At 38.1% G+C, this 11,638-nt stretch overlaps 1 protein-coding gene across 8 annotated transcripts in view; it reads right to left on the bottom strand.

Annotated features, from left to right (window-relative positions):
- Positions 1 to 1,744: 1,744 nt before the first annotated feature.
- The window catches only part of EZH2 (enhancer of zeste 2 polycomb repressive complex 2 subunit), a 53,841-nt gene continuing 43,947 nt past the window's right edge, over positions 1,745 to 11,638 (bottom strand). For all 8 annotated transcript variants that reach the window (XM_065753021.1, XM_065753028.1, XM_065753022.1 and 5 more), the window contains 8 exons: positions 7,923 to 7,963; positions 6,725 to 6,850; positions 5,214 to 5,392; positions 4,338 to 4,433; positions 3,728 to 3,809; positions 2,882 to 2,962; positions 2,685 to 2,769; positions 1,745 to 1,907 (listed from right to left, as the gene is read on the bottom strand). In XM_065753021.1, coding sequence (XP_065609093.1) covers positions 1,847 to 1,907; positions 2,685 to 2,769; positions 2,882 to 2,962; positions 3,728 to 3,809; positions 4,338 to 4,433; positions 5,214 to 5,392; positions 6,725 to 6,850; positions 7,923 to 7,963 — 751 coding nt within the window. In that variant the 3' untranslated portion in view covers positions 1,745 to 1,846. The remainder of the gene's footprint in view (positions 1,908 to 2,684; positions 2,770 to 2,881; positions 2,963 to 3,727; positions 3,810 to 4,337; positions 4,434 to 5,213; positions 5,393 to 6,724; positions 6,851 to 7,922; positions 7,964 to 11,638) is intronic.

Genomic DNA, 11,638 nt, shown 5'->3' with positions numbered 1-11,638 from the left:
CAAAAAGAGCAAGGAGGATCCAGGGAACTACAGTCCAGTCAGCCTCACCTCTGTGCCTTGGAAAGGTGATGTAACAGCTTGTTCTGGATGCCATCTCCAGGCAGGTGGAGAAAAAGAGTTATCAGGAGTAGTCAGCATGGGTTCACCAGGGGGAGGTCATGCTCAGCTAACTGGGTAGCCAGTCATCACTGGCTGGATGGATGAGGGGAGAGCAGTGGATGTAGTCTACCTTGATTTCAGCAAGGCATTTGACACTGTCTCCCACAGCATCCTTATAACAAAGTTGAGGAGGTATGGAATATATGAGCGGACTGTGAGGTGAGGTGAGAACTGGATAACTGGCAGAGCTCAGGAGGCTTTGGTGATGCAGAACCCAGTTGGCCTGAATTTAGTGGTGTTCCTCAGTGGTTGCTGCTGGGTCTGGTCCTGTTCAACTTCTTCATCAGTGTGACTTTGATGAGGAGACAGTGTCCACCCTCGGCAAGTTTGCTGATGATATTACAAAGCTGGTAGGAATGGCTGACATGCCAGAAGGCTGTGCTGCCATTCAGCGACACCTGGACAGGCTGGAACCAGATGAGGTTTAACAAGAGCAAATATATTGTCTTGCACCTAGGGAGGAATAACTGCATGCACCGATACAGGTTGGGCAATGACCAACTGGAGAGGAGCTCTGAGGAGAGGGACCTGGGTGTCCTGGTGGATGACAGGGTGGCTAAGAGCCAGCAGTGTGCCCTGGTGGCCAAGAGGGCCAGTGGTATCCTGGGGTGCATTAAAAAGAGGGATGCCAGCAGGTTGAGGGAGGTGATCCTCCCCCTCTACTCTGTCCTGATGAGGCCTCACCTGGAGTATTGTGTCCAGTTCGGGGCTCCCCAGTACAGAAAAGATAGGTAGCTCCTGGAAAGAGTCCAACAGAGGGCCACAAAGAATGATAAAGAGCATGGAGCGTCTTTCTTGAAAGTAAAGTCTGGGTGAGCTGGGTCTGTTCATAAGAAAAGACTCAAGAGGGCATCTGATCCACACCTGTAAATATCTAAGGTGTAGGAGGCAAAGGGATGAAGCCATACTCTTGTCAGTGGTGACAGAACGAGAGGAGAGGGCCACAAATTGAAGCATATGAAGTCCCACACAAATATGCATGGGAACTTCTTTACAGTAAGGGTGACAGAGCACTGGCACAGGCTGCCCAGAGAGGTTGTTCAATCTCCTTCTTTGAAGATTTTCAAGACCTAACTTGTGCAACCTGGTCTAGGGAGCCTGCTTTATCAGGGGGTTTGGACTAGATGATCTCTAGAGGTCCCTTCTAGCCCCCACAATTCTGTGATTCAGTGATAGCATCACAATACCTAATTCTTCCCAGCCTCCCTTTTAAGTGTTTTTTTTTGTTTTGTTTTTTGTTATTTTTGAGTACGCTCACTCCATTTCTAAATCTAGCTGCTATTGACTTGACCCCAGATTAGGTCTGATAAAGCAGAGGAATAACACATTTGAACACATCTAGGCAAGTGTGTACTGCCTTCTTTCAGAACTTAAGTCTTTAGTTTGCTTCCTCATCTGGCAACACAGAATTTCAACTCCATTACCATAAAAATGAAGAAGTTCAAGTATCATTTATTCAAGATTGAAAAATGCACCACACCACATTATTGCAAAAGGTCATAGGTACAAAACACTGCAGCTGGTGAGAAGGCAATAAAAAGTTTTTTTTTAAATTGGTGACTATAAATTACTGTTACAGTACTTTGCAAACGCAGCTTTTTTTTTTTTCCAATTGCCCACAGTACTAGAAATTCCTGAAGATAAGGCAGCTGTATGTTTATAAGAAGAGGTAGCTGGTGTCCTGGTGTCAAGGGATTTCCATTTCTCTTTCTATACCCACATACTTAAGGGCATCAGCTTGGCTATATCTGAAATAAAAATAAAAACAAAAATAATATACGGTATCACTGGAGCAGTGGAACATTTCAACTTCACTGTTCTGACATAACAGCACAGTCCGGCATACTCCCAGGCTTCCCATAGTTTCCTCACCACCGAAGCCTTTACTTCCTGTGTAAATTCACAAACGTAGAACAATAATGAACATTCAAGAAATGCTACTAGAGAAGTTTGAGCCAAAAGGGGGTAAGAAGTCCATGAAGTTTCACACTTTTCATTTTGTACCTCACAGTGCTAAAATTCAGTTTAGCTGATGGAAATTAATTGCATTTCTCAAGGTTGACTTATGTAGTATTGTTTTTATTGAACAGGTTAAGTTCTCTTCTAGCAAGATTATCCTAGCAAACTCTGTAATAAAATAAGTTTTCCTTGCCCATTTCTGAATAGTAGTTGAGACAAGCTGTAGTGCTTACCTAGGGAAGTACCAGAGAAACGCATATTTCTTAGATATTTTTTTACACATATCTGCACAAAAAATGTTATGCAACTAACTTAGAAAGGGAGGCATTTATTTTCTTGATATAAGCCGCTGTTGCAAGTTCACAAAACTCTTAGGCAAATGCTTTGCTCAATTAAAAACAAAACAGAACAAAAAAAAAGCCAGACAACTGTCTCTCACTGCTCCTCAGGTGCTGAGACCTGAATTTATCAAGAAGCAGGTACAGCAACTAATTTGGATCTGCTCAGAAATACAGTTAACTAATTGAATATGTCATAGGAAGAAGTTAAAGGAAACATCTACCAACCTGTAGTCGAAGAAGAGTTCTTCACCAGTCTGAATGGCTCTTTTAGCAAATATTCCTATTCTGTGATCACCATTAACCATCATAACTGTTAAAAAGAAATAAACTCATGTTAATGAATACTGACAACATGTATATGTATTCTACATATCCCACAACGTTTTATACACAGTAAAACAAAAGCTGAATATAAAATCTACCTTTTGCGTAGCAGTTGGGATTTACTGAATGGTTTGCAAATCTGATCTTGTTTCCCTTGCGCGTTGCATCAACCACAAAATCTAGGAGTAAAAATGTAAGTGATAGGAAGGTCATTTACAGTTTCTTTCAGAACATACAATCATATGATTAATATGCTTAGATTTTAGCAGCTGGAAAAGACAACTGCTCAACATTCTACATCAAAGAGGTGGTGCAACTTTATTGTTCTGCAACTCAGAATGTTCCTCGTGTGTCCCATCCTCTGCAGTCCATTTATCTCCTACCACAGTAGTTCTCATGTGAAGCTTGTCTGCCCTTACTCCAAAGGTAAGTTCCATAAATAAATTAAGCCAACTTTTACAGCAGGCAGTGTTTTTCTTTCAAATATTTTCTTATATTCCATAACTGACAACATTACAGTCTCTTTTTTTTCTGCAAGTAGCAGTAGCTTCCCACCTGTGTAACTTTTTTCTCCCCACACAAAATGACCTTCAAAATTTACGTCACAGTGCTATTTAAGTCATGGTAAAATTATTTCAAATAACACTACTCAGGCTAGTTTACTAATGCTTCTATGTAATTTTACTCCATGAAATACTATTTCTACTCAACTCATCATCTGTAGTCACCTTGTCTAATATGCTCTTTCACTAATATCTCTTTGAATACGATTTGCAGAAAACCCCTCTGCTCTCACTAATAGGAATTGGCAAATTGCTGAGAAAAGATGTGGAACAGAAAGAGCTGCTTGTAGTCTTAGCTGCTGCCAGCAAAAAAACAGGGCTGAAGAATTGTGATCAAACATTTTATTAATGCTGTATGAGTTGTGACTAGTAAATACGTACCATTATTCAAGTTAAACAGAAAGCTGCACATGTACTTGTCATATACTTTTCCTCTTCTGTCTGCCTCATCCTGAGAAATAATCTGGAAGAAATAGTTTTTGTAAACTTTCTCTCCCCTTTTTTTTTTAACTGTAACAGCTGAAAGCTAAAAAAACAAGACATTGTGAAAAAAGTTCTTTATTTTCTTATTTTTTCTTTTAATTCTCTGGCCCTGAAAATAATCACAAACATAAAATACTGTTTTTAGCAAGTATCCTAGGTTGATCAAACAATCATAGAACTTATTAATGCTAAAAGCAAGCTTTCAGAGTAGGAAGAAAGACAAAACTGCTTTTCATCTTAAAAATTAAGATTGCACGGAATATCATTCAATGAAAGTGCCTACTGAATTTTAGTGAAAATTACATCGATAAGAATGGCACACTAGTACTCATTCTCACAAGAACCTCAATTTTTGGAAACATTTCAACCATCTAACTCCTGGGTTTGGAGCAGTAGCTATATACTTAGCCAGTCACCTCACTTTCTCTACAGAAAGACATCAAAAGCCTATCTCTTTACCAATTAACTTTACCAATTAAGTTCATACATAACCAGTGGTATCCTTTACCTCACCACAGTATTCAGAGATGAATTCATTCTTTTGTACGGGATCTTTGATGAAAATTCCCCAGCCTGCCACATCAGAAGGTGCCAATAATAAGTGCTGTGGAAGGGGAAGGAGAAAAAAAAATAAATAGACAGTTGGCTTGGATTGACTTTCCCTCCCCACCTCAAAACAAGCATTCTTCTAACTGACAATCACAAACAGACATTAGGAACTTCAGACTAGAAAGGTTTCCTGACGGGAGCATAATGCTGATTAACTTACTGTTTGACTGACCACTTTGTGAGAAGATTCTGTACAGTAGAATTAAGAACTTATTTGTTTTTAAAACAATTGAACAGAGTTGAATAGCCTTTACAGAAATATTTGGTAGACTTTATATGAAGTAAATGCATTACAATCTACATCTGAACAAAGAAATAACCAGTATCGATGTCTGAGTGAAATTGCCTCATACTGAACCAGGGGCTAGTTACGTTTTAAAATTAAGACCTATCTGCAAATTACAAGTGAAGCCTGAATGGGGAGAATGAAGAGATATCCTTCCACAGTATTATACAGAAAAAACTAAAGATAGTAACTTGGTATTAGCACATGCTAAAACGTAAACAGAACTTAAAACTAACACAAGCAAGGTAACATAGACAATAGTTATCTCCCCTTTTTTATTTTTGATAGTTTTTATTTGTTCTTTATTTGTTTGGAGGGTTTTGTTGCTATCACCATCACCCCCCAATTTAATTTTTATTTTTTGCTTTGTGTTTTTTCCTGCTTGAAACCATGAACCTGAAGAAATTCTATTCTCTGGTATGAAAATGTGAAAACACTTCAAAAAAGACCAAAGGCAATATGCACATAGTTCTGTAACTATTTACATACTTTTTTGGATCCTCTCTGAATGCTGCAGTTCTTGCAAGAGACATTTTTGCTGTCCCAGTGGTCAGCTGCTCCGCAAGTTAAACAGAGATCAGGATCGCATTCACGAACAGCTAGGTAACATGGACACTGCTTAGTGTTGCATTGTGCTTTACAACGACATCCAGGAAACCTGTTTTGGCCTACAAGGGAATAGATGAAAAAAAGGCAAGCATGAAAAAGTACCAAGTAAGAACAGTATAGATCACAGCATATCAGAATATTAAAATAAATAATAATAAAAATAAAAAACAACAAGCATAACCGTTGATCTCTTTATAGGACATTATGAATTACAATAAATTCACAGAATCATTAAGGTTGCAAGAGACCTCCAAGACCATCCAGCCAACTATGCACCTCCCCCAATATTTCCCCACTAAGCGGTGTCCCTCAGTGGCACATCTAATATTTCTTGGACACCTGACAGGAATGGTGACTCAACCACCTCCCTGGGCAGTCTGTTCCACTGCCTGATCATGATTTCAGGGGAGATTTTCCCTAATGAACCTGCATGGACCTGTATAGACCCTGCAGAGTCACAGCCAATGCCCACTGCAAGGGCTGATCTGCAGGAACAGCTGTGGTCAGGGTTGGTTGGAAAAATACCAACAGGAAAGACTTGCATTAGGAAATGCTGATTCATAGAATTTAATTTGTCAAGCACTGTCATTTTACAAGGATATATTATCAGGCTGAACACATCTGAGAGGGAGTAGAAGACCTCCAAGCAATCCGCTAGTGGTAGTTCTGAACTGAGTAATGCTGAGCTAGTTTTGGAACAACAACAAAAAAAAATTAGGATCAAAATACCTATAGTGGCAGTCTAGCTAGGAGAGATGTATGAGTGGTATGTAAGCAGGAACTCAAATCATTAAAAGGTGAAGGCTCTGAAACAGAATTGTCTTACACAGTAAATCATCATATGGATAAACATATGACAGCCACTAATAAGCAGAATTCTGGGAGAGTTGTTACAGATCTTCCTGCAGCAAAAGCTACTCCATGTCTACTTAGAAAAACACTGCTTCTATTACAGATCACAGAAAGCTAAGATTGCTTAGTGTTTTTATTCAGTAGCAAAAATTGTGAATGAGGACAATTTATTGTGAATGAGGACAATTTATTTCCTCCCTTCATCAATTCAGGAGGCAAGCAAAGGAAAAGGAAATTGAGAGATGTTCTTTAAACTGTCCAACAAAGAGAGGGAAATTAAAACATCTACTATTAGACAGACAAGTCTCAAGCCTCCTAAGTATCTCCAATTTTACTTCAGTCTTCCTCAAGTCTAATAACATTAAGACTGATTTTGACTTTGTTCCATGACTCATTAAGAGAGCCAAGTTAAACTAAACATGTGCTTCCCTTTCAACTGTTTGACAAACACTCTCACAAACACAGTCTGCAGAGGGAACAGAGAGCTAGCATTGATACAGTGAGAAAAATTTATAGAGAAGTTTTCTGCTTTTACTTACATTCTGAGCTGCACTGACAAAACTTCTCACAGAAGTTTTGAGCAATAACACAAGGGCATGAGCTGTCACAAGGCTGACGTGGATGATCACATGGCTGATAGTTGTAAACATGATTTGATGAACCATCTGAATAAAAATTGCAACGTTTATAATAGTGAAAGGTGCTAACAAATAACATGCAGTTCCCTTCATTCTTTAAAGTAGAAATTCCCTTGAAGTCCCTTAACTAAGAAAGCCCAAAACCAAACAAACCCAGCTGTAGGACCAGTGGTGGGAGGGGAAAGAAGGGAGGTGTGTGTTTAGAAAAAAAAAGTAATATTAGGTGCTTGACACCACTAGTTGCATTTTATTCTTCCCAGCTGTTTATGTGTATTCAGAGCTGAACACTGTCTATTGCAGAAGACTGAAAAATGTAACTACAATATTATAATTTCCTGTGTAAACATGTGATAGAGTAACACTGTTTTTATTCAGCAAAGTAAATTTACTCAGATGCCCCAAGTCATTTTTACACTTGAGAAACAGTCAACTTTAAAACAGATATGTTGGCAAAATAACACCTGTTGAAGTACTAAGCTTTCCAAAGCCAAATTTCTAATCCAGACAGAGTCAGTATCTTACAGGCTAGAAGGGACTACTGGGGCAAACTTTAGCTTTATCTATACAACAGTGAGGAGAATTTGTTGCTATATAGATTATATTTGCTGTTAATACTACTCAGCTTTTGTTGCATTTGCATGTGTTTGCAAAAACAATCCGTCAGCAACCAGAAAGGGGAAAGAAACAATTTATGTTGTTACAAGCCCCAAACTGTTCTCAAAAAATTTTTAATTTTCTTTTCTTTTTTCTAAGTCAAATACTGCTTTTTACCGCAGTCCCTAATAGCTAATTACTCCTAATTTGCCAGATTTTATGAGCACATGCTAAAAAGAAGTTGTTAATTCAGCCTCCTTCTGAGTTATACACACTATTTCCAACCAGTTATTGTAGAAATTAAAGGTACTATATGATTTATATCTCTCTAATGAGAGCTTGCTTTTTCTCTTTTTACTCCCCCTGTGATCTCTAGCTCCCTGTGAAAAGTATATAATGGCCTAATATTAAAAATGGGGAAAAAAGAAACAACAAAACCCAAACAAAAAAAACAATAGTAGGATCTTTAAAGTTCAGGACATAAATTGAATGGAAAGATGCTAACCCTTTTTCAGTTGTATCTTTCTGCAATGAGCAGCCCACAACCTGCAAAAAACACAAAACAAACACAAGAAAGTTGACAGGAACTCCACCTGCAGTGGGCTGGGAAAGTCCTCTACATCTTGTACCCACACTTGATTTAAGACGGGCAACATTTTGGTAACATAAATGTTTGCTAGACCCTCAGAATTGGTTGCAGCAGAAATACCCTGTTCCAGACTCTTGGTGCTGACTGTAACAACACTCTTCAGGCTAATCATTACCCTCCCCACCCCCTGCCCACTGCAGCACTGCAGTAGTTGCAAGATTTACAGTCAAGCAGCACCTACCCAGACCTAGGCTTAAATTCAGCTGGCTTTTAAGGAATACATGCAAATGGGAAAGCACTACAGCAGGCAGCAGAAGAAGAAAGTATATGGAATTGCAAGTACGCAAGGGCACATCTAAATAGAAGTGAAATTCTGACAGCTGTTTGCTTTTATAGGACTGGAGACTCAAAACCTCACCAGTAGGCTCCTCAAGATCACAGCCAGGTATTATTACCCTTTATCTGCCAACCTCCATAGTGCTAAGCCATTTCCCTTCTGCTTCAAACTTCATATGCTTTACACACTTCTCTTTCATCCTTAAAACTGTCCTTTCAGCATTCATTCTTTTACACTGCCTAAATAGTGCCTTTGAAAGTTTGCTTTGGGTCAGAGGCTGGTAGAAAGTGGAATGTATATTCTTTGAAATATACCATGCTTTTGCTTACCACAACATAGCTCACTGTATTTGCAAGTTATGATTACTCCTTTATTCTGTAGATTGAAAGTTTCAGGGGCAGGTAACAAATAATTAAGCAAATGTATTTGTCTGACCTTAGCTAAGAAACACATGCTAGACAGAAAATTTTAGTAGCTTTACAGTACAAATTGATGTTAATAAGGTTTTGTTCAATTATATGTGTTTTTGTTAGTACTTGAATTTCAGTAATATTAAAAAATTCTGTATAATAAATATTTTAAAAGTCTGTGTTCTGAAAAACAATCTCCTGCTGTACATTCTCAATTTTTACATAGTATTTTATTTTGTAAATACATTATCTCTATTTCTACTTTAATTCATTGGTGTGCTGCACCTTCCCTTGCCATAACCCAGTGGTAGAACTTATCCAGGGTACTGAATCTGAGGACAGGGCACAGAACCAAATAATATCCATCACAGCTATAAAACACTATAATAAGTAGATTACATTCTTATCAAGAGTGGCTTGCTCTAGAAGATGAAAGAAAAACAGAAAAAAGGTACCAGCATATATTTATGAACACAAACTCTTCCAAAGAAGCCATTGAAATGAGTACAATTTTTACTTCAATTACTCCAGTGTACATCAAACTTTTTTTTTTTTAGCTAGCTGGCTGGCTTTTGGCAAATGTAACAAATACATTATCTTTAAACAAACCCTTCCCAAAAATCATGATAAACCCTCCAAAGCTTTCTGTGAATACATTCTGTGAATGCTTTAAGAAGCATTATTTCATTAGCAATTACCACAAACATTTATTTCAAGTTAAACAATATCCTAATACTTTAGTGTAAAATGTCACTTGCTGACTCTTCACCAGCTGGGACTTTTTGGTTTTATGGAAAGTGGATTATACTGACATAGCCACCTGAATATGACAAAGATCAACGTCAACTAGAAGTTCAGAATACTAACAATTCAAGATCAGTAGTGAATTCAGTATGGAAGTCACAATGACAAAAGCATCAACTTTCCCACTCTTGTAACAGAGACTGGTATCAGAGTAAGAGACCCTGGCAAGAAATGAACAAGACATCCATGATGTGATCATGACCTGAGGGAAACGGTAGATGGCAGCACGAAGTTGCCAACACTCACCAATTAGACAAGTTTGACTGTCACAATCAAATACTACATTCGTTTTCTTGTAACTTTCAAGGACTGTCAGGAAGAGCTGTAAGTTCTCCCTACTAGTCCATGAAGTTGAAGTCTAAGTACCAAATCAGAAGTAGACTCGCATCTTGCATCCACACTCTTATTTGCTATCTATCTGTCAAAAGAGAAGATCTGAACTCACGCACCAGGAAGTGAAGGCAAGGAGAAGGTTGAGAAACAACTTCCAACTTGAGGCTTAAGGAAAAACTAAACTGTAAACTCACTGGCAGATTTCCAAGCAAACAGGCATATTTGTATACATCTGGTAGCTGACACCTTGCATGACAGTTTAAAAAACAAGCATTTCCAGAAGTGTTATGACAGCAGTTGTCAGAAGTATTGTATGGCAGCAGAGAAGAATATCTTTGTACTGTAAACACTATGCAGAATTGTACAAAGCTACTCAGGCACATGCAGCAAACAGTCTGGAGGAAGATAAGGAAAGCAGGATGAAAGAGGAGAAAAGTGGAGAAAAAAAGTTTACTCAGAAAACTCACATCTGAACAGAGGATGAGAAAGGGGAGGGAGAGAAAAGGAATCAAGCAGCAGCATTATATGACACTACAATCGGATTATTTTCAATCCATAGGAAAAAGGGCCTATTAGTTAAAGGAAGTATGTAAGTCAGCTCCCAGACATAGAAGAACAAATATACATAAGAGAATGAATAAAGTACCATCCTTCCAGCACATGCTCATGCTTTCTCAATTTTTTGTTCATCTTATATTATACTTATTCATCTAGCCAAGGAGGGATGATGCAAACTGTGTAGTTAACCTCTATTAAATAAGTTTTAACATTTAGTGACCCTCCAGAAAACCTTTAAAAGACTTTTTCCATTCTTGATCAGTCTTACTGCAGCTATCTAACTAAAAAGACACTGGATGGAGAGAAAGAGCATTATTTACTATCCACAGTGGGTACAGTCATGCCAGTTGTTCACTGTGCCTATATGAGTACAAGATAGCATGGAAGGTGTGCCATTCAGCTAACAGTAGTAGTTTCACTTGCATGGTTAGAACTGTCATTTTTATGATACTACATACATAATGAATTAAAGCCTTAAGAGAATCTGCTATCAAATCAGATAGAAAAGAGTATTAACTAAGCCATCTGCAACTGCTGTTCTCTTCAGTGAATACTGCCTTTCCTCAAAGGGTATGCACCTCTTAAGCAGATAAAACTTGCAGATCAGACTCTTGCAATGGTGTAGGGTAAAGAAAAGGACACTGGTGCTTCCAGAATTCGATTTACTCCAGGACTGAATAATCTCAAAAAGCATAAGAAATAGAGGAAGACTCAGGTGGTTTTCCAGTCACCAAGTTGCATGACATCTTTACCATGTGCTCAGATTACACTAGTATGTATGTATGCCAAAAGGGTTTCCTTTCTGAAAGTCTATTGGACACAGAACAGATACTGCTCAGTTGCCGTATTCTATGAAATTAAAAGAAAAAAAAAAATCTTCCTTCACCGAAAGGTAAAAAAAAAAAACCACAAAAAAAAAAACCCTGAAAGGCATTTTAAAACCAAAATTACTGGCATACAAGACTTATTTGTTGCAGCTTGTAGGAGTACAAGCTCAAGAAACCCCACATACTGTTTGGTATGTGATTTCATTTATTTTAAACAGAAGACTCAAAACTCCTGCAAGAGTATTGATAACATTCTACCCATACAATCAATTTCAGCTTCAAAGTGCAGTTGAACCTTTTAGTTACACTTCAGAGACAGATATAGTAGCATTTTATAGCAATTTGCACAAAACTGAAAGCAAG

This window comes from Cyrtonyx montezumae, unplaced genomic scaffold (assembly GCF_038088225.1).
Source record: "Cyrtonyx montezumae isolate F1298 unplaced genomic scaffold, pur_monq_1.0 scaffold_8, whole genome shotgun sequence".
Classification (NCBI taxonomy): domain Eukaryota; kingdom Metazoa; phylum Chordata; class Aves; order Galliformes; family Odontophoridae; genus Cyrtonyx; species Cyrtonyx montezumae.
This window is presented reverse-complemented; position numbering and strand designations above follow the sequence as displayed.